Genomic DNA, 24,180 nt, shown 5'->3' with positions numbered 1-24,180 from the left:
CAAGGACAAACCGGTCATTCCAGCACCGTTCGGGCCAGCTGTCACAGAGAGAGCAACAGCCCTGTGGGTAGATGCAGAGAGGAGGTTATAATGGGACACTGAATTGTGTCCTCTGCAGACAAACATGAGGATAAGCTGATCAAATGGCAACTCTGAAAAGAGAAATACCAGGCAATGTGGCTTTTAGTGTACTCTTAATTAGAGAGGCATCTATGTGTCATGTGTTTATTACATTTTAAAATAAGTACAGGAAACAGACATATGCAAAAGTCAGATGACAAATTTGAATTATTTGCTACTCGTCATTATGCACCTGCTACATTTTCAGCTCTTCTTTTCTTCATGTGGATGACAATTTTTCTCCCTGGGGAAAAGTACATACTGATTTTCATCTTCATTTCAAAATATAATATGTTCTGTCAACTATACCAAAGCTGGATATCCCATTGAAACATGAATATGATGCTAGCCTGTAAAAGCATCTAACACAAAGCATCTTCAGGTGAGCTTTGTAGACTCTGTTTTCTAGTTTCTTTTCTTTTCTTTTTTTTTTAAACATAATTACTGCCAAAACATCCTGTATAGCATATCTGATGTCTAATGGGCAGCTCTTATAGTCCTCCTTTACTGACTATAATATTCAGGTTAGTATTCAGTGCAAGCAGCATTAGAGAAAATATGCTGCCTGACACTGAAACTTGAATTTGAAGAACTCGCACTCTGAAATGTAGATCATTAGATTAGCAGGCAGAGAGGAGCTTTAAATTCAAAAATATATGCACAATATCTTCCCTAAAACACGAAATCAGGTTTTAATACCAGCGTGGCCCTTAAGCCTCACTGACTCTAAAGTTATACCTAATCCTTTAGTATTAACAGTAATTTTTCAGACATTATAAAAATGCTAGAATCTAGTCTATGATGATGCATGATGTTATTCCTAATGAGGGATTCACTGTAACTCGTTTGTGTCTGTTTGCGTAGGTATTTGGCTACGCAGGATGAAGGATTATGGCCATGCCACCTACTCAGACGTGTTTGTGTGCAGTCCTCCAAACAACCAACAGCATGTGGCCCAACAGGGGTTACACTATGCGTAGTTTGAATGTTGATCAGTTGAAAAGCGGGCCTGAACAGGAAACGGAGGTTTAGCGGAGCTCACCACATAGAGGGAGACGCATGGGAAAAAAATCATCAAAGATTAAATAACAGCATGAAAAGAGCAGACGCTGGCTGCAGTGGACAATTTTCATTGTTTTCAGCACTGAGGTTCACTTCAGCTCTTTGTACAACTTTGTCTTCTCCTCAGCTGTCTGAAGGAGCAACAGCAGCACAATTGGGAGTAGCACACAGAGTAGTTGTTCTACATATTTTTGACCCTTGATGGCTTTAAGCAGCTACAACATGGAGGTGAAGGTCTGCATAGCTATGCGAGGCCCTTCATAGGACCAATGCACAACCATGCCAAGGTCTTGAGTGCACTCGAAAGCTTAATTTAGCATGCTTGAAGCATAGACAGTATTTCCACATTTTGAAGTTTCAGCATTGGCATTTTGGCTGCCTCTCTGTTGTTGCTTTTTTTGAGCTAGATGTTACCTTTCATGGATGAAAGGATGGAGTGCTAATTGTCAGTGGTTAGCCGTTAACTCTTAAATCCAAAAAGCAAAACAGAAAACTAATAGCAAACTAGAATTTCAGTCATCAAAACTGAAGCACAGACTTGTAGGATGGTCTGTACCAGACAGGAAGTCATGACATTAGTCAGAGAATCTATTAAACCTACACAAACAGCTCACACATTCAGTGCAGGGATCCAGTTTAATTATGTCATCCAGTCAGCCCCAGCTGCCTGTGTGGGACAGCTGTCAATCAGTGCGGCCACATCCCAAATTCAACTATGGTGGATGAGTTAGAAAAAGAAAAACAATCACCCTACCCAGCATTGTTAGGAGAGGGCAAACTGATTTGTTTGTTTGTTTTGTTTTTAATAACAGCTTCTAAATATTCTTATTAGTGCTGTAAAATTAGACAGACTCCCTTTTAGATCCATGCTCCAGTGGCACTTAGGGGAAATGCAGTTTCTGCACATCATTGTCTTCATTTTTCTGCTCTGGGGGTTGCCCCTCAGTGTAAATTCATGCACCGTGCTAACACAGCCAAACTTAAAAATAAGCCACACTGATGAACAACACTGAAATGTTAATTGACAAGGACATCTAAGAAGCTCTTAGTATAAAGATCACAACACATATATGTAAATATATGTTACATATATGCTACATATGTTTACAAACATTGTTACACATACAGCAATTATTATCATCTATGTTTGTAAAAAGATTTATTATAAATTATTATAATTCTTTTGGTATTTTGACTTGATCTTCTCCCTGTGAATGCGATGTTAAGCATTTTGTTTGCGTTTGTTTCACATGCCATGTTTACAGTGAAATTTTGTTCGAGTCTTGACTAAATTCAGAATGACACATTTGAATAATTAATTTTGTAATTTTCTCACATCTCTGTTTGATTCAGGAACCACACAGTTGTGAACTCCAAGGTCATAGCTGTGACTGTGAGACCCGAGCCCAAGGCCACTGAGTCCCACCTGGAGATTGAACTGGCTCACTTGGCAAATGTAAGCACAGTAACTAAAATGTTCATACACAGATGCACAGTAAATACTGTATATAGTTTGGATCTATAGTTTATTGACCTTCATGTTCCTTTGTTAACACTACACAAAGAGTTTTTGTTTGCTGGCTGAATGTTCTACAAAGACCACAGCACGTATCATCTCCCATTAGCTGACACACAATGGCGGTTAATTGGCTCGATAATTAATTTGCAAGCACCCGGTGTCGGGAGAGAGCACTACGTTCAGATAATTACAAGGACAATCCCTTTTTATGATCCAGCCCTTTTTATTCATCTTTGAGATAAAGTGCATGTAAGTCTGAACGTGTCAGCAAATTTGTGCATGCATGTGTGTGTGTGTATGGTAGTGGAGTCCAAACCTTTTTTGTGTGATCTATGAAACACATTTTCAAAAAAGCTAAATAAAAGGACAAACATGCACTTGATTTATGATAATGATGATGGTGGTGATGAAAACAATGATGAGTTATCATCGTAATTTACCAAACATTTTGTCCTTTTCCTGCCTTCCAGGGAACAATGAACCCCTACTGTGCGCTGTGGGACAGCACCATAATGTAAGTGGGCATGCACTTTCACTTCTTTTCACTTTTTTTTGTTGTTGTAGGTATTCATTGTTTTCCGTGTGTTCAAATCAATTCATGTTGAGAGTGTGTTTTTTTGGATAATTTCCATGTTCAAAAATCAGGGTGATACATTTTTCTGGGTGAACCATTACAACATTAATAGAACTAGAAAGAAACTGCATTAAACCTCATTCAGAGCGGACAACATGGTAGGCCAGTTGTAAGTCATATGATTTTAATGCTTGGTTGTAAAACTCACACGTGTTGATTTAAACCTGTGTTCATACTGACTTTGAGTCAATGATGGTGAGGTCCTGAAGTTGCAGAGTTCCTGTTTAGTGAATGTCATCATGACTCCATCAAGTTTTCTATCCGAACCTAACAGGAATCAAACAAATTTGAGTTACTAATACTAATGAGTTACAAAATATCGCCTCACAGCAGTTGAGACATTTATACCATACCAGTCCTTTACAATAGCTTGAGTCCATACAAAACTAAAAGGCAATTGGCAGCATGCATAGGCTTCAGCAGACATCTTAAAGATATTCATTTTACCAGCAAGTGCTGATAAAAGTCACTGCCTAAGGTGCTGTAGCATCAGTCACAAATACTGCAGAATTATATAACGTATCAGGAGGGAAACTCCCACAAATTATGAGGACACAAAACACAACCGCTTTACCTAAAAGAAACATAGCAGCTCATATAGAATGCTTAATATTATGGTGCAGAAATGTGACACCCCATAAGAATACAACAAATATTACATTTATGTAAAGCCAATGACTTGAGGAACATTACATTTTGCACTTTTGTTTCACGATTCTATCAACAGCCACACATTTATACACAATTCATGCTTATCTGAATGAGCTGTTTGCTGCTTGATGCATAGTCCTCCAAACTGTGTCTGTGTTTGAGGTTGTTGTGCCATTTGTGTTGATTTGATGTCACTTTCTCTGCAGCAAACAGCACAGTTAACATTTGACAGCAGTGTTCTCATCACAATGTCCCGTGATTTCCCATGTTGGAGCACTTCCACTCAAAAGTTGAATTTTCTTCCTACTTTAAAATAAGACTTGTTCACGGTGTCAGTACGTGTTAATTAGCCTCAAAAAGACATCAAGAATGATTGTCCCTGAGGTAGTGTAGAAGGCCAGGTAGACTGCCTCGCGGCTGGAAAGAAAAGAAGCATCACATAGCAGGTGGGGGGCCAGGGCAAAAGAGGTCAGATGGATGGCCTGAGGGCTGGAAATCTGCTGAGCAAAAGAGTTTAGAGGGTGGCTGCAAGGCTAGGGAGAAAAAAGATGGTTGGAAGAGTTGCCAGGAAACTGAATCTACAGGTTATTATGAAGATGACAAACAAAAAGGGCAAGGACAGACAGGACGAGCTGAAAACTGTAGAAGCCATGCACAAAGGATTATAGGCACAGGGCAGATATTTATGTCAGGTTAAGAGCTTCTGAGTGCTGCACCGATAGAAGACTTTAAACCAAAGAAGGCACTAGCTTGCTGTTATAGGTAGCACTCACAGATGATGGCTCGAAACAAGAAACATCTTCTGGTAGGGCCAGGCAGGTGAGAACAAGAACTGGTGCGTTGCCATGGAGACCAAAGACCATGAGGACAGACAGAAAGCTGATGGCTGGTTTAAAAGAGCGATGGCTGGAGTGAAGAAGCTTCAGTGGGGTGACCTGGAGATCCACAGTATTGTGATTGGTGGGCAATCGTTTTGATCCAGGACAGGTAGACAACTGGGATGCAAATACTTCTGAAGTGGCAGCAAGTTAAACATCAGTGAGTCTTACATTGACAGACACCAGTCTTAAGACCTGGAGCAATTGGGGTAGTGCCCAGTAGTCATGGCGCAGAGAAGACAGGCTATTGAACATTTGAGGGATGGACATCTCACTGGGTGTTGGCAGGGGCGGCTGATGGATGGTTGGGGTGGCCGATTGAACAGCTTAGGCGGCTACACAAGCAATTACCTGATGAAGATTTCCAGTGCTGGACATCAAAAAGAAAGAGAGAGAGAGAACTCTGGTGGCTGTTGGGGCAAATGGCAAGGCAGGATCCAAAGAAAGATTTGCTCCTGGGTGGTTCAATAAAAGTTGATAAACTTAAAAAGAAGCAGGGCTGGATACTGCAAACAGCAGGCAAGTCAACTCAAACTGCATGAGGGATTTACAGGCAACAATGTCTGCAATGGATATCATCGAGTGGGCGCAAGCCAGCATTTCACATAATGAAGAAAGAAAACATTTGGTGTACTACAATAATGTTGTGGTTTTGTCTGCATTTGTCTGCATGTGTTATTGGAAAAACAAGACTTTTCCTCCTTCTGTCGCATTTCTGCTGCACAGCCACCGTTTGCATCATCCACTTGGGCGTTACATGCGTCTTTTAAGCTCAACAAAAATACCAGAATTATTATAGAAAACTACTCGAGCTTACCTGAAATCAGTGGAAGAGAAATCTTATTTTTTAGAACTTCAACAGTGTTATTGTTTTTTCTAAAATAAGAATAATAACACTCTGGATGGATCATGTTTTTTAGAACGTTTGTTCATTTTTTGTGTATTTTTATGGTTTTTACCTGTAACTGGATGGAAATATATTTACTAGAAATATATTTGATTCCAGTTTCACTTAACTGGGTAAAACCTAAGAGCAATAGTGGATGAAAAGAGCTCTGGCAAAAGCATATATGAGCTTGTTACTTTCACTGTGAAATAGCATCTGAATTGTGCACAGTCTGTCCTCTATCACAGTATTTGAGGGCAACTGGTCTATTTTTGAACAGCAATGATACAACTGGGACAACTCAGCTACATTCTTTCTGTCTGACTTTCACAAACCTAGTGTTAAATATCTAATTTTTTCCCCCATCCTACATTTAGTAATTTTAATCATAGCACCACTGAATGACTCCATGGTATGATAATCATTTTATTTTCAAACATTTGGCTCTTTCTATTATCCAATAGGATCCACTCTTAGGACTCATTGAGGGGGTGATGTGCCATCTGTCAGCCATGTTGGTTCAAACCAAATGAGAGTGCTCACTTTGACAAGTAGCAGAGAGAAAACGTTCGCAAGTGGAGAGCTATGGTCCACGTGAGGTTTATGTGAGCACTGAGCTGGACTTTAACATAAACTACACGATCAAAGTATTTTTAAACAAATGTGCTCAAATCTTTCAGAATAGGCTTTATTTATATGAGACTTACCAATAATGAAATGTTAAAAGTGACTATAACTAACTTCAGCTGTAATATTAAAGTAGTGACCAGAGTATTAAACTGCTTGAAAACACTGAGGGCTCATTTCACGTTAATATTATGGAGGCCTATAGGTGAATCTGCTGCAGTTGGCTAGCTTTGAAAACAACAGAGAAATATAAACAAACACCACACACTGAGTTCTAAAATATCCAATATCTTTTTTAAATTTACTCTTCCGGTCTCCAGGTCCACAGCACTGAGTGTAAACATATCAGATGCATACACTTTTATTACTTTTTCAAATGTCAATATTTTTATTTTTTTTTGCTTTCAAATAACCTTGAAATTACCAATATCCCACCACTGTGCCAAGGGAACAATATAAAGTGCAACCCAGTGACTTCAGATCAGTTAACTTCCCTGTTGTGGTCAAAAATAAATATTTAGGGAGAATTAATTTGCCAGACAACTCACTTCACCTTATCCCCTAGCCTTCATAAATAACATTTTAACTAGATAGATATATATATATATATATATATATATATATATATATATATATATATATATATATATATATATATATATATATATATATATATATATATATATATATATATATATATATATATATATATATATATATATATATATATATATATATTACTCCATCTTAGAATATCTTAGAAGTGATATGTCACTGTGAGTCTACCATAAGGTCTGACTTGTCTCTTTATATTGCTACGATATAAAAACAAACTAGTTGTAAAACTAGACGGTTTTCTTCCTTACTGCCCCCAAACTTGTAGAAAAAATAAAAATGCAGAATGACGATCCAAGCTAGTTCAGGCCTTTTGACGTTGCCTTGCAATTAACTGCTTTTAAAAATCCTCTGATGCTTGGGAAGCAGTGCATAGAAAGCCATATGAGTGTCTTTTTGACATTTTAATCGCAGATGCTTCAGGACCCTTTCTCGGATTATCAAACAGAGTCTCGTGGAAGCTAAACATCAAACGGATGAGAACATTTGCAGATCCTTAAATAAGGATTCACAAGTCAGCATCTTGGCCCTTCATTAAGACATCTTTAAAACAGAGAATTTCACTGCCTTTTATTTCACCCTGAAGGTTATTTTATTGTTTAATGTGTATACTCTAAGCAAGACAATGAAGTACCAAATTATTGTTATTTAAATATTAAATCATGACTTTCTAGTCAAATATATTGATGGATAAAGTCTTTTTTCCTAGCATGCAAAGACACGTGCTTGACATAAGTTTAGAATAAAACAAAAATAAAGTATAGTAAGGACTCGAGCAGTAAAATCTGTTTTAAACAATTACGTGTAAAACCAAAACAAAACCGCTGATTACAACAGAAAGCGCTTTCAAGGCTCGTCTTTAGCTTTTACTGAAAATTATGCACCTCGTTAGTTTTATCTGGCATTTCTAAGTGCTGCACAATTCTTAGCAAGAATTTACAGGGAGCACTCCACTTCCTGAGAAATTAAACCTTGTTAATCATTTAGATGTTAACGTGTGAAAGCAGCTGTCACTGCTTCGAGTTCTACAAACATCTGGAGAAGCTGAATTTGAGCCAAAAAGGCTGCACCCTACACTCTCCAACTGCTCCAAAGCCTATGAATCAAGAGAAACCTCTGCAACAGCAACATTTGCTTTCCATTTGGACATAAAAAAAACCCCCCAGCAGCTTCTTGGCGGTCTGTCTTAGTGCTGAATCAAAATGTATCTACTACAGCAACAAAGAAGATGCCACCATCCACAAGTTTGTCTGTGTGGTTCAGTGGTAGTCATTTACTCCATAAGCTGGGTGAAAGCTGGGACGGAGCTCATGCAACCACGCCTAACCTAGTTTTTGAATATAACATTAAATCTGTGACAAGTCAAACAGTAACATTACTGCTAAGAGAGAATTTACATTTACTAATAAACTTGATAAGCATTGCTTTCATTTTAGTTATGCCTGGATTCATGTGAATAATACTGTATCTGTTCACTTCAGTCATGTCCACAGTTAACTCTACCTACAGCATAATGCCATGTAAAACTCAAAATCACTTCTTACTTTATCTTTCAGTTAATGCAGTATTTGATTTTAAGGTTTGAGGGTTTTTAGGGTAGTTTTTTTGTTGTTGCTGTTTTGAAGAACTCTCCAATGTGTCTGTGAAGGTTCTCAGTCATCTGGGTCATCGTAGTCTAAGGAGCTTGGAAAGAAAAGCATCTGGACTTCTTTAAGTTGCTTGAAGACATTTCACCTCTCATCCGAGGAGCTTCTTCAGTTCTAGGGTCAAATGGTGGAAGGTTAGAGGATCATTAGGGGGTTCATTGTCCCTCTCAGTGGATTTCTCCCACAGAGCTTAAATCTGGGACTCTCCACCATTTGACCCTAGAACTGAAGAAGCTTCTCGGATGAGAGGTGAAACGTCTTCAAGCAACTTAAAGAAGTCCAGACGCTTTTCTTTCCAAGCTCCTTAGACAACTCTCCAATGGTTTCCCCTGTTTGACGTCAATCTTATTTGACATTTTCATATCTGAGATCAGCAGCTGTCAAGCTTTTTCACAGCATAGGACCACAAAGAGACACATTTGCTCCATAGACTCGCACTTCATCAGATTAAGTCTCAGGGACCCATGTGGAAAGATTTATGTTGATTTTCGAGGGCTGCTTTTGAATGGAAACTGTTGACGGTGCAGATGTAGAGACAATAATGGTGAAAGCGCCTTTATATCTGGTGGCTGAAATCAAAAGGATGGCGAGAAGTGACAGTATGAGTGATGTTTAATAATTCTAATTGTAAGCTTTAGTCAAGCAAGGGCTCATAGTGGACTGATAACGACTCTTAACTATGAATTAGTTCACAATAAAAGGTATTTTTGCATTTGTGCATGGGCCAGAGGTTGGGGTAATGCACATGTACAGACAGTGAAGTATGGCATGCAATACTAATGCACCAGCACCTTGCAGGCGATAATTCCCTGACACTTTATGCATGCAGGAGTTCTGTCTGACTCCATTTTTATTTAACTTAGATAATAGATGTATATTTATATTCGTATAGATGACCAAAGAAAACTTGTGTACTTTCAATTATGGCTGTCTGAACTTACAGTTCGCAACACAATTTAAATTTACCAGTCACATAAAGCTTTAATATTGGTATTTAACACCAAACATTGGACAGTAGATACAGTGCAGTATAGTGCAGACAGTCGTGGATGCACTAAAGGTCAACTAAACTGAGGATAACAGGCAGGCCATTAAGCCAAGCTCAGCCGGATGTGCTGGTAGATCACCTGATAACAGCGCATCTCAGTTCAAATGATACCCTTTTAGGCATCCAATTGTCAAATCTCATAGGGAGTATTATTTATGTTGCTTTGGGCTGCATAGAGTTGCTGCATCTTCAAACCACTTTGCAACCCATCACCACCCCTCCACCTCCATGCTGTCTCTGACTTAATCAGTTTTCTGTCTGTCACTCATGCATGCTGTTTTGTACTAAGTGCTTTCCATCAATCCATGCACTTTTTTAACCACTTATCCAGTTTAGGACCACAGGGATGTCTGGAGCCTATCCTAGCAGGCATATGACAAAAGGTGGGGTAAACCCTGGACAGGTTGTGACTCCCAGAAGAGCCAGACTGACAAATAAAAATGATTGCTGATGGGAAAAAATCTCTCTGCTACTATAGTGACCCTAATGAACTGTAGTGATGCCGGTCCCTTGGTGTACTTTATTGAACAGATACATGATACATCTTTAATTTGTATGCACCTGTAGGGTTAGTCACACCCTCGCTAATAAATACAAATGTCACGTTATCTTGTTTGTCTGCCTCGTTTTGAAGGGTCTTGTCCCACTCAGAGAATGTTAGGGATTAATCAGATTTCCCTGGTACACAAGAATATGGGCTCATTTTTCTTTTCTCTTCACTCAGTTAACACACGCAATGTGGCCCACAGGCTGATATAAATTGCCCATCATCAAGAGATCCAAGATGGATGGAATCATTTCCCAGCATTGCCCCCACCATCCTCTGCCTGCCATTGTGTGTCAGTCTTTCAAGACTTTATAAAATTGCCTTAAGTGCATAGCCTAAGGCACGCTTTAAGCTCCCATCTCGGTGTCTGCCTAATCTAATGTGGGCATGCAAGGAATTTAAAGGTTTTTGCATCCCTAGAGAAACATACGGTGAGCCCTGCTTATGTGCAGTGTGACAAGTGAGCCTAAACAACTGCAGCTATGGTCATGTAGCGTGTACAGCAGCGCCACCATGTTGGCTTAATAATAATGATACAGATTTACTGTTTGACTTGTGCTGTAAGTATAATGTCTAAACATGTGGGTAAGGTATACATTTAGTAACAGGATGTGTAGAGGGGCTAAGTCTTTCAAAGTTAAGTTGTGGTTTAGCAAGACTCAAAGGTTTAAATACTGAATGTGCTTAAAACTTTGTGAGCTTTCTATGTAACTCTTGCTGTCACTTATCTTGCGGCTTGACACCGAACTGCGTAAAAACCGGAGCCCCATCAAGTTCTGTCAGAAATTTTAAGTCCTGTAAGTTTTGATGTAAAGTTGTCAATAGATCACTGCGTGGATATAAAGTGGTCAGCAGTCGGTATGTGATGAATGTCATGTCATCAGTCTTACTGTGGTCAACACTGACACTTTCTCTTGGGGATGTTTTATATTCTTGGGCCACCGAGCCCCAATAAGGTCAGGCAACACATCAAACGTGGCATACATAAATCCCCAGGCAGGGATTGTTCTCCTGTCAGCTTCCCCCCTGGCACAGAGGATAAGCAAACATCTAACAAGTCAAAAGTTAGAAACAGATCATGCCAAGGATTGAGTTTTCACCAGGGGAGAGATGGATTCATCCCAAAGTTACAAGGCATCACATATTGTGTCAGTCTGTCACGTCACAAGAAAGCCTGCATTGGAAAGTAGGTTTGCATTGGATTGTGACAATCAGTTTGAGCATGTAATAGCACCCTACTCGTTACCTTATGATACCTCATCACTCTCCTACAGGGATTACCCAAAGTGCTGAAAAGTGTGCACTATTGTTGTAAAATATGTGCACAGCAGTTTTGTCACATTAAAAGATTCTTTTCTAACCTATACTCTGCAGCTGTGCAGACGTACTGACTACAGTGCTGTGAAGAAGTATTTGCCTTTCCTGATTTCTTAGTTTTTTGCATATTTGTCACACTTACATGTTTATGTTGTAATATTAGATAAAGATAACCTGAGTAAATACAAATTTTTTAAATCATGATTTCATGCATTAAGGGGAAAAAAGCTTTTTGAACCTACCTGGCACTGGTTAAAAAAACAATTGCCACGTCTCCCCAACCCCACTCCCCTTGTTAAATCCTTAATTTAATGGAATTTACCACAATTTTTGGAAAGCTGAGTTCAATTTCAGCAGCCACACCCAGACCTGCTGAATCAAGAAGTCACTTTAGAACCTCTCTGACAAAGTGAAGTAGGTTAAAAGATCTTAAAAAGCAACACATCATGTCATGAGCTAAAGAAACTCAAGAACAAATAAGAAAAAAAGTCACATCAACCTTGGAAGGGTTCCTAAGGCGTTGGGACTTCATCAAACGATGGTGAGAGTCATTTTCCACAAAAAGAGAGAACTAGGAACAGTGGTGAGCCTTCCGAGGAGTGTTCGGACTATCAAAATCACTCCAAGAGTGCATCAATGACTCATCCAAGAGGTCCAAAACAACACAGAAAAGCATCTAAAGAACTGCAGGCCTCACTTGCTTCAATTAAGGTCGGAGTTTATGATTCAACGATAAAACAGAGACTGGGCAAAGGTGGCATCCACAGGAGAGCTCCAAGGAGAAAACCACTGCTGACGATCCCCAGAACTTCTGGAGAAATAATCTGTGGATTGACATGACAACAGTCAAGTATGGTGATGGTGCTAATGTGGTATGTGATGGTAATGTGATGGTCTGAGGCTGCTGTGTTGTGTCAGGACATGAATGACTTGTTGTAATTGATGGATCGATGAATTCTGCTCTCTACCAGAAATCCTGAAAGAGAATGCCCAGCCACAAGTTTAAAGGAGTTTGCAAAGAAAAGCGTCTGGACTTCTTTGAGTTGCTTGAAGACGTTTCACCTCTCATCCGAGAAGCTTCTTCAGTTCTAAGGTCAAATGGCCGAGAGTCCCAGATTTAAACCCAGTGGGAGTATCCCCCCAAGGAGGGACAAAGGACCCCCTGGTGATCCTCTAATCACATGCGCCAAGGTGTGAAAGTGGGTGTGGGACCTAATCAGCCAGGGTTTCAGGTGAGCTCATTGTGAAACCTGGCCCCACCTTGTCATGTGAATTCCTGAGGTCAGATGGCCCAGGATGTGAGTGGGCGTTAAGGCGTCTGGGGAGGGAACTCAAAACTGGATTATAGATGGCAGACAGTCCCTCGCTGATGGCAGACACCAGCGAGGGAGGATAAGAAAGACAGACGCAACAACTTTGTCATCCCCTATGTAGCCGGTGTATCAGAGAAACTCAGGAGAGTTTTCTCCAAGCATGACATCCCAGTGTACTTCAGACCCAGCAACACACTCAGACACAAACTGTTTCACCCGAAAGACAAAACTCCAAAACACAGACTGAACAACGTGGTGTATGCTGTACAGTGCAGTGAGGAATGCCCGGACCTCTACATTGGAGAGACCAAACAGCCACTTCACAAGCGCATGGCACAACATAGAAGAGCCACCTCCACAGGACAAGACTCAGCAGTCCACCTGCATCTTAAGGATAAAGGTCACTCTTTCGAGGATGCCAATGTTCACATATTGGACAGAGAGGACAGATGGTTTGAAAGAGGAGTGAAAGAGGCCATCTATGTCCACTGTGAGCGACCATCTTTGAACAGAGGCGGTGGTTTACGACACCAACTGTCTGCCATCTATAATCCAGTTTTGAGTTCCCTCCCCAGACGCCTTAACGCCCACTCACATCCTGGGCCATCTGACCTCAGGAAATCACATGATAGGGTGGGGCCAGGTTTCACAATGAGCTCACCTGAAACCCTGGCTGATTAGGTCCCACACCCGCTTTCACACCTTGGCGCATGTGATTAGAGGATCACCAGGGGGTCCTTTGTCCCTCCTTGGGGGGATACTCCCACTGGGTTTAAATCTGGGACTCTCGGCCATTTGACCTTAGAACTGAAGAAGCTTCTCGGATGAGAGGTGAAACGTCTTCAAGCAACTCAAAGAAGTCCAGACGCTTTTCTTTGCAAACTCCTTTGACTACGATGACCTGGATGACTGAGAACCTTCACAGACATACAGCCACAAGTTTGTTCCCTGAAACTCAAGTACACTTGGATTATAGAGCATGATAATGATCTGAATATCAAATGCTTGATTGCAGTTGTTGCTGCCAAGGGTGGCACAACTAGATATTAGGTTTAGGTGGTAATTATATTTTCGCACAGGGCCAGTTTGGTTTGGATAGCATTTTTCCCCCTTAATAAATAAAATTATCATTGAAAACTGCATTTTGTTCTTGCTCAAGTTACCTTTGTCTAACGTTAAAATTTGTTTGATGATCTTAAACATGTAAGTGTGACAAATAAGCAAAAAGAAAGACATTGTGATATTGTGTACAGTTTCTCACTGGGTTCATATAGCTGTAAATATATTTGCGCTGGCTTGAACCAACATTAATCTTAATGTTGAAACTGGAACATCTGGAGAGCCACACACCTGTACAGACAAAAAAAATGATGGAAAGTCCAACATGTAATTTCAACATTTAACTACTTCTGCAATCATCAGCAGTGCGGTATCATAAAATCCTTCTCAGCTATCATCATATGACTCCTATTCCTAGGCTAAACTTGCTCCGTATTTCACCCACAGGTGCTTCTTTGGCCACTTTGGTGACTTGTAGACATGTTGTTTATATGCTTCAAACGTTCATTTTGCACCAGTTTTGAAGAAATTAATGTTTCTAATATGACCAATTCATAGAGGTTCTGCTGTATGTATAAATACATATAGTTTAATTTATTTATAAACTGTGATTCAAATTTATAACTAAACTTTTTTAAGAACTGCTGATGCTAGCTTGATGAGTGGGTCATTCGCTTTTTTCTCTTTTATTCTTTCTTTTTTGTTTGTTTTTGTTTTATTTGGTTTATGTTTTTTGTTTTTGCATGCAGTCTGCTGAAAAGCACATATCAGTTATTTACACAGAATGGTCACAGCCCAGTTAAGAAGAGAAGCAAAAGGGGGAGGATATCCGTTTATCGTTTCATTGCTGTGCACACACAAACAACCCACAGTGTTGGTTGGCCCTGGCTGGAAATTTGCAACTGGCTCCATGGTCTCTTCCAGGAATAATAAATATTGCTGCCACATTGATCAAATGACAAAGCAGGATTAGCTCGCACAGCAGCCACTGCCCGCTTAAACAAATCAAAAGCCAGTACGTCTTATATTGTCTTGAATCACTAGTATGCATCTTTTCCCCCTTTTTTCCCTTCTTCTTGGCTTTATAAAATTAGTAGTACGGTGAGCAGAGCGCCTTGCAGGACAACAGGTGTTTGCTAGTGACGGCACGAAGCTCAAAGTCAAGTTGGGTGTTGCGGCAAAGGCTGTGTTCAGAATACAGCCTCAGTGATATTTAATCAGCGAGGATGGTATTTCTGAAGGCACAAAATGAGTCGCGGGTGAATGACAAATGGAAGAGAGACGCTCCTTTCATTTCACCTACTAGTGGTGTGAAGTGGGGACTGGCTGCAACCATTTGCGCTGCCTCCGCGGGGTGGTATTAGTTCTGCGGTGTTTTTTTAGGGGAGCGCTTCACGCCGGGGAGCGACAACTTTCGTGTAAAATGACTTTCAGGAATGACCCAAAAGCATCCTTTATTCCCGTCATATCACTAGACTCGAAGCCGAATAAGCAGACCTTGCGACGGCGTGCGTTTATTTTTTCACTGCATCTGCCTCCCCCTCTCACACCAGCAGAGAGGAACAGAGTATCAATCTGATGCTGTCCACCGTTTCCAGGGTGAAAATCCCCCTAAGGAAGCATTCAAAAGCTGCTAATTAAAACAGCTGAGGGGGGGAAAATCAGCCGAAAGTGGGGGGGTAAAAAAGGACAGGATAACCGGGGGGGGGGAAGAGGATTATAGTCGTTTGGAAAAGATCTCTAGAAGAATATAAAGCACGCAGAGAGGCAAACAGGTAAATATAAAGGCTTTTAACTTGTGCGTGAAGAGGAAATAACGCTGTTTTCTGTATCACTCGACTCGTTGGTATTTATCTGCGTATAGCGAATCAATCAGCACCGGTCTGCTTGGACAGCTCCGTGCGTCCTCCCCCTCCTCCGTCTCTGCCTCTCTATCTGCTCCAGCTGAAATGCTGCTCGTAGCCACACCAGAGCCGTGTCGATTAGTCTGTTCGCTTTTTTTCCCTTCTTCTTTCTCTCTATGAAACAATCTCTCCAGCTCTCGATTCATATTAGTAATAATTAAATAAAAACGCCGAAGCGATGTCGAGAAGTCCTGTGAAGTCGTGTCACCGCTGGAATTAAACCTCTAATTGCCTCTGCCTCCTCCTTGCAGGAACGATTCTTGGGGAGCCTGGTCCACAAAAGGATGTAAAACGGTGCTTACAGATGCATCCCATACAAAATGCTTATGTGATCGTGTATCTACCTTCGCCATTTTGGCTCAGCAACCAAGAGAAATAGTAAGTAGGCTATTGATTTGCTATTCGATGTGGGTTTCATGAGCTCATGTAAAGGAGAAAGGCTCCCTGTTCGTGTGTGTATGTGTGTGTCTGTGTGTGTGCTGGTGAGAATGAAAATTGAATCTTCGTGTGTGCTAATCCTGTTAAATAGTAATACAGTGGTAAAGGGGAGATTGTGGGGGGGAGTATTTTCTAGTTTGGGCATAGACTTAGATAGATAGATTGTGTATGGGCATGCAGAGGGGGAGGGTGTGTGCGTGCTGGTGCTTGTCTTTAAGTGTCTCCTCATCAATCACGTTAGGGAAGGGATAAAGATAAAGTTTACATTTTTTGGCTGCTGTTTTCTTTACTGACCTGTCAACAAAAAAAGCTGACAAATTCTTGCAGGTGAGATCTTTAAATTGTGTTTTGAGCACAATTGTGTGTTGCAATTAGCCTGGGGTAAAGAAAGCAGGAGCCTGTAATTTCCTGAAAAGATAAAGTAATTAAGTCTGAGAACATGCAGTACTTACAATGTGGCCTTCCTCTCTGTCAGGCCTAAATCATACAGCATCATTTTTCTTGCTGCAAGGTGCTTATTTTGTCTAGCTTTGATTTACTGAATATGGTTTATAATATGGGAAACCGCATTAGTGTATGTGAAGGAAGCCTCAGCGGCTGGCCCGCGATTGGCTGGCCTCCTTGACTTCCAAGTGTGACTGAAAAAACATAGCGTAAAACAAAAACATTGGTTATAATTACTTCCACTGTTTATTCTCCTGCAACATGATCTCCTGCTACAATACATGGAAAGTTTTATGCATGTGTCTAAACAAGCTTCAAGCCCACACATGCAACTAAAACCTCAAAGTAAATTAAGTCTCACTGTGGACTATTCATATTGGTGGTGGTGGTTGTTTTGATTGCTTCCCTCTCTGGGCAATAATAAAGATTTACTGTCCTGCATGAACCACATCCAACCTCCCACTGACTGGTTCGTCTTGCTCTGTCATCCCTACAGACCATGGAGTACTCAGGGGTCCCATCTGTGACATTGATAGTTGGCTGTGGCTTGTCTTGCCTCGCCTTGATCACATTGGCAGTGATCTACGCAGTGCTATGGAGGTAAATGCAACACTTTAAGTGCATACATTTCAACCACACTATCATAATAAATGTCAGTTGTTATGTGATGTTTCATAATCTGGTAAAAGTTGATACTTTCTAACTTAAAGTCTGACTTTAAATCATAGAACTTTTTTGGTTAATTCTCTTCCCTTTTTTTTAGATATATCCGCTCTGAGCGATCCATCATCCTGCTCAACTTCTGCTTATCTATAGTCTGCTCAAACATATTGATCCTTGTTGGGCAAACACAGACCCACAATGTGGTAAGTGCAATTTAAGGATTTATTGGGCACAGATTCCAAAGTGTGGAGGTGCAGGGGTTTAGAAAGATCCAAATGACACTTCACGCTCACTTACACCAGCTTTAACACAGCTTGGCCTTCTTAATTTTCATACTGGCATTTCTTTGAGCTCAACAGGTAATAGTTTACCATGCAAAATTATGCAGAGATGTGCACATTATCATGTAGAATGTGATGAGGTATTGATGATGAAAAGATATGCTACAAATGCTCCATCATATTCACCTGTTCCCAGTCAGCTGGAGAAGTGTTAGTCAAATTTGCTCATCTTTAAGGCAGAGATTTGAATCAATAATCAGTCCCATTCTTCATCAGCCAACTCTTATCTTCAAAATAGCACCTTTTGAACTCCCGATTTCTTTAAAGAATATCTTTTTTTTTTTTTAAAGAATCTAGCAGTTAGCATTTTGCTGTGTTCAAGTAAAGTACTCGTTTTCTTTTAGGTCTCACAGAAGCCTTTTATATTCATTCCAAATGGAAAATAGCGTGTGTCTAATGCCTCCTTAAGATGCAGACCTACTCTGCCTTGGCTTAGAACCATACATATTACTCTGGTGAAACTTGAGACAACCCCCAATCTGTTGGCACTGAAACTAAGGTGATATTCAGACACAGTTAAAAGTGCAAAGCAATAAAAGAATTAACATAAAAGACTGTCGGGACCTTCTATATATTATAGAATTCCTTAAAAAGTCAAGATGGGTTGGCAGCAAGTAGTGTAAGAGCAGAAAGGCAGACATTTTGCACACCAGCACACATGGTGCATGGGTCAAACGCAGGAAATTAGCATTCTCTCCTGCTAAGACTGAATGTGGATTTGGCATTGCTGCAGTGACTCAAAAGCATTGCGGAGAGATAGCAAATCATTTTTTTTCTTCAGATATCAACAAGAGCTGAATTTCTGATCAAGTCACGGCAGGATTCGAAAACCCAGCTGCTGCTGGAGAAGCACTTCCAATAAAATGCGTCGTTTCCTTCCTCCTGCTTTGTCACTGGCCAGCGAACAAGTAGCTAATGTAAAAGATTGTTTGGCAAAAAAGTAGTTAGGATTTACAAGCTGCCCACACAGATGCCCTTCTCGGTCATTTGGCAGCACTACAGTGTGACACATTGTCTGATTACAGGCATTTTATTGTGTAACCACTTTCTCGGTATATCTTTACCTTTTGCGAGACACACACGGCTTTTTGTCCCTCGTCTCATTATACCTCACTGTTTCTCGTATTCGCTTCGATTTTGGGGTTTTTTGTTTGTTTTTTTGTTTTGTTTTTTCAGCTCATTTACAAGGCACATCTGAATATTCTCATATTGCAGCAGTCAAAGATTTTAGAATCTAAATCACAGACAAAAATCTTTTTAAAAATGCTTGTAAAAAGGAAAAAAATGCGTCAAAGGAAAGGAGTTAGTGGGTCTTTCGTCATTAGAAGTATTGCTGGTGGTGTATAACATGAGTACTGACTTGCTACTCTTACTTTTTAGCACTTTAGGACCAGATGGGCCAACTAGTGGTTCTTACTACTCATAAATCAAAATACTCCCTGTTAATGTTCATCGAAAATGGAAACATGGATAACAAATGAATAAGTAACTAATCTAATAAGAATCTACAGGATTAATTATGGACAAAATGTGCTAGTTGTTAGCATCGTGACATTACACACAGTCTCGTAAAATAACAAAAACAGCATCCGCACATAACAAGTTCATCTGTTTCCCTGCTGGCCCTCGCATCTCTGGCACACTGTAGTAGCCAAGACGCTGAATCCACAAAGCTTCAGGGCATTTTTTAAAGCTGAGCTGATTTGAAGCCCTGTCAGATGTAATCAGGGCTTCAGCCATCTCCTGTCTTGATTGTAAGGACCACCACTTAACATGGAATACTCACTCGGCTTGCCTCTAATAGGATGTCTGTCTATGAAATCTGTAAAGAGATTAGGTGTTTTTCTCCCCGAAAATCCACTGATATACTGAAGATGTAATTTCAGCGTCTGTTAGACTGACTCAACAAGCTACCTTGTCAGACTCACGGGGATCAAAATAAGCAGTGCTGACAGGTTTGTTTGGAACGGGCCAACATTGTTATTAATACTGAACTTTGAAGCTACACAAATCAATATATTATTTTAATAATGGATCAAGGTTGTTGATGTGCTATTGAACCCACAGAATTATAACCTGGCTTAAAAATTCCTCTTAGTTTCACTGAAATTTTCAACAGCTTTTAACTTATTGTTTTGTCTGGTTCAGTTTTTATGATCCGTTTTCTCCATTAGTAAACAGGTGTTTTTGTATAAAGCAGAAGCAAGTGGCTGCTGAGCTAAACTATAGATTCTGCATTCAGTAAGTGACTAGAAAAACCACCCAAAGTTTCATTTCTTGCAGATTTTGCCTCATATATTTACGTTAGCAGATTTAGAATTTTGAGCCAAGTGGCCAGAAACAAGCACGCTATTATCAAACTGCTGTTGTGGCTTCTGTGCATAAACAGAAAACTAATTAAGTTATTGCCGTTGTTGTTTTTTGTCTGGTCTTCATGAGCAAGAGAATCAGAAAAAAAATCCAAGGTTAAATTATCTTTACTTCTAAAGCAAGCACACAAAAAGCATAAATATACTTATTTACCATGGCCTCAAGAACCGAAACTAGATTTAATTGGACACCTCAAAACTCAGCTAGCCGAGTACTGTCGTCAGGAGTAGTAAAATGTATTTATTCAAGTGCAGCTGTGCTGTAGATAAAACTTCCCAAACAATGCAATTATTACTAGTGTCCCTTTGCTCTGTATTGAACACTCTGTTGTAACAATATTTGAGAAAATGCTCATCTGTTTGATCAGACACTCTGTAGAAGCCGGTGTTTGAGTGATAGGCCACCAAGAGGAGAAAACAGTCCCTGTGTGGGTTTAATTGCCATGCTGCCTGACACAGCCTCACTTGTTTTTCCTCCATCTCCTGTAAGAAGTGCACATAATTGGCTCCACTGTTTGTGGATTCAGAGTTGCTCATCATCTAATAGAAATCATCTTTTTGCTGTGGAGGTGTCCTCTGGGAGCAGGAAGTCAGTGAATCACCTTTGCCTGTGTGTGCTTTTCCTTTGTCCTCGGTTTCTGTTGATCCTGGTTTATAGAAAGACAAACAAAGACAAGCAGGAGCTGTTGGCTTTGCCAGGGAAGATGCAATTAGAGAGTCTTGGAGATAGAGAGGCCGTTCCACTAAAATGCTCTTACTATGAAATACATAAGGCAGATGGGGTCAAGGTGTCATAAGTCTGCTGAAATGAGAACCACTTTATAGATTTATTTTCATTTTAAACCTCCTGATGTTACAAGTTATCACAAGTGAATTGCTGGCAGTCACTCCCTTTGTGACATTACAGTGTTTATACACTTTGATCTGCGACAGCATTGCAGATGCTTGCCTGGCTCATTTGATATTTGCTTTGAGAGGGGATTTTTTTCTAAACTCCTACTGCCTGTTCCCACTGTCACAGGCAAGTCAGAGGCATTTCAGCAGAGTTAGGGAGGTTTTTCCTATAGATATCGGATAGGTGACAGATTTTGATATGAACTGTGGTGTCATCATCCAAAAGCACTCAAAGTTGCCATTGCACTTCCTCTGAAAGTTTTAGTTGGATTGGAAAGATGGCTGTCATGATGAAGAGCCAGACAGAGATTTTTTGATTTTTTGAATGGTGGTTATAGTCCTTTATTGATGCTGCTTAGCAACAGCAGCAACTTAGTTGGGCTCCACACTGAATTAGTGCTCTGTGATTTAGGGTTAAGCTCAACCCTCCATCAAGTGATTCACTCATCACCCACTGGTCACTAGTAGCCATTTGAGGCTCACGGTGCTTAGGTCACCCTGCTTTTGTATATTGCTCACCTTGCAATGTGCCAGTCAACTTATTCTTCACTCCCATTAATTGTTACTTACCTCAGAGTTGAAGCTACTGTAACTTGGTTCATGGTCACTTTGCATCAATAGCAATTATTTCCTTTCATGTCTTCAATTTGCTGAGTTTTATTGCAACACTTGCTTTTTGCCATATTATTGCTTGTCTCTTAATGCGTGTACAGCCCTTTGAGAAATGTTTACACTACTTAAAAGGAATACAGTTAAAGATGGTCATCTACCTTGATGCTTCCTTTAAAGTGTTGATCAAGCATTAGTTAATGTTACCAATGCACTTATGTGAGTCTGCATGCATGAAAGCACTGAATGCTGATGATTCATCTTCAGCATTTGATGATGAAGGCCTCACAAGGCCTCACAAGCCACAATCTGTGATTTGTGGCCCGTCACGCAGCAACAAGTGTCAGGTGTCAGTCTGTAGCTTCATGTGACCGGATCCCTGTGAAAATGATTTGTAGGCTTGTGCTTCTTCACCTGAGACGTAAACATATGTTTAGGGTTCAGGACTGGAAATTGCCACAATGACTGTCCCCTGTTAATACAAAGCCTAAGTCGCCACTGTTACCAGGCAACATTACATGATCCTGAATACAGATCATAAAAGTCAGTGTGACATCATCAGTGCTGCATAGCAACAGTAACCAGGAGATTCAAAGCCGATGACAGTCGGTAGTCTTTGCCACTGATCTAAAGGCACTCTGAAGATACTGTTGTGGCTTCTTGGGGGCTGATTTCATGTTGTCAGCACCTCATCATAAACAGCATCGCTGAGAAAGCAGCACTTTGTTTAGAATCTATCTTTGTGTTACGTGAACTGACGCCAACACTGATGCCAACAGGAGCGTGACAATGAGGTCAAGAATGGTGACAGGCACACATTATCACTGTACTTTTACTCTTTCTGTGCAGCAACAGGAAGGAAACCATGAAATGAGACCACCCCTCATCCATCCATTCTCTTCCATTTATCCTTATCAAGGTCACAGGGGGGCAGAAGCCTAACTCAGCCATCATAGGGCGAGAGGCAGAGTACATTTCAGATAAGTCACCATTGCAGGACCAACTCATAGAGACAGACAACCATTCAAACTCACATTATTCCTCATCCAAATGACCTTAAATTCAACACTGCACTTACTCGGGTCCTCAGCAGTGCACGTCAAGTTTGAAGTAGACAGGATAAACAGATAGATCCCTTGATTTGAATGTGAGATGCGCAGCATTATTTTGACAGAGTAGTCTAAACTAATGGGCTTTAGGAGTTGGAAGAATTAAGCATTTTTTGCCATTTACTACCAATAAAACATGCATAATATATGCACTTAGTCATCGTTTATTAAACATAATCAAGGGTCCATGCACCACATATTCAACATGCAATAACTGCAACACACAATAGCACATAGATTCAGCGCACTACAGGCTTCATCTCCTTAGGATGAGGTGCACGGATGAGGGATTTGGTTCATCCTCTTCCCTCCAGTTCAAGGTTTCACTTTAACTAAATTGATGTCACACAGAGTAGAAAGTGACTAAATCAACATGCTGCTCATTCCTACATACTTGGCAGCTGCTCTATAAGAGCAGGAATCCTCTGATTATGTTGGAGAGAATAACTGGATGTACTGTTTAGAGCCTTGGGAGTGTTATATTTTGAGATAAAGTAGGCAGAAGTAGAATTGTTATCGGCATGAGTTCACTTCGGGTTCATGTGAGGCACATCCACAGACCAGGAAGTAGAAGTAGCCATTTTCTGGCTGTAGTGGCAAAGTCAATACATTTTTTTCAGCGTTCCTCTGCGGTTCAACAACACTTTGCCACTACCACTTTTGTTGTTTGGAGTTTTTTAACGTCCTCCACCCAAGCACCCACTGTGTAACGCACTGGGGCACTTGCTGCTTGATTCAGAAGGAGGGTGCTTCAGTCAAAATAACCACCAGCCTCCTCCTCCTACAGTGATTCAGCACAGTTGGGAAGATGAAAGCAATGTTATATAGTCCAGTTCAGATTGTTCCACAGCATTTTAAATAATGTTGTAGGTCTCCGCTGTGAAAACACAGTGAGTAATCTATTTCTTCAGGTTTCATTAAAATTTAAAGTTTTAACCTGACAGTGTATGACTTTGAGTATTCTCATAAAACCAGTTAATGAACCTATAAATAATGGAAATAACCAAATATTGAATATTAATTGGACCCTGAAAACAATTTCATCAGCAACAGTAGTGTGAACAAGTAATAAAATAAGTGAAAGTTATGTATGAATAATATGTCACTGCTCTTTTTTACTTTGTGGCTTTGAAGCTAGAAGTGGCAGAGACCTTTTAGTCAGAGTTTAGGCAGGACACATTAATTCTTCAAATGTCCTGTCCTCATCTTAAACTGTCACTGCTGAACAGACTTGAAGCATACCCCATCACCACCTACCCTTACCTCAGCGTCTATTAGCTCTGCGATGTTTTAATGTTGGTCCCTTCCTCGGTTCCTCTGTTTCCATGGATACCGACACAGTGTGCTCAGCATCTCAGAGCATTTGCCTTTTTAAAGGGCAATGTGAACTCTAGGTTTCAGCCTCGTTTCTGTATGGCTGCCTTCCTTCAACTGATGCCATCGTAATATCCTCATAGTGTGGCTTCCTCTCTCTTCAAATGCACAGC

The 24,180-nt window shown here is 40.4% G+C and overlaps 1 protein-coding gene across 5 annotated transcripts in view; it reads left to right on the top strand.

Moving 5' to 3' along the window:
• The window catches only part of adgrb3 (adhesion G protein-coupled receptor B3), a 116,303-nt gene that overhangs the window by 78,921 nt on the left and 13,202 nt on the right, over positions 1-24,180 (top strand). For all 5 annotated transcript variants that reach the window (XM_031742944.2, XM_031742943.2, XM_039621387.1 and 2 more), the window contains 5 exons: positions 2,536-2,638; positions 3,172-3,215; positions 16,078-16,204; positions 17,205-17,308; positions 17,472-17,574. In XM_031742944.2, coding sequence (XP_031598804.1) covers positions 2,536-2,638; positions 3,172-3,215; positions 16,078-16,204; positions 17,205-17,308; positions 17,472-17,574 — 481 coding nt within the window. The remainder of the gene's footprint in view (positions 1-2,535; positions 2,639-3,171; positions 3,216-16,077; positions 16,205-17,204; positions 17,309-17,471; positions 17,575-24,180) is intronic.

Source organism: Oreochromis aureus, linkage group 13 (assembly GCF_013358895.1).
Source record: "Oreochromis aureus strain Israel breed Guangdong linkage group 13, ZZ_aureus, whole genome shotgun sequence".
Classification (NCBI taxonomy): domain Eukaryota; kingdom Metazoa; phylum Chordata; class Actinopteri; order Cichliformes; family Cichlidae; genus Oreochromis; species Oreochromis aureus.
The sequence above is the reverse complement of the archived record's forward strand: the minus strand, read 5'-3'. Positions and strand labels throughout refer to the sequence as shown.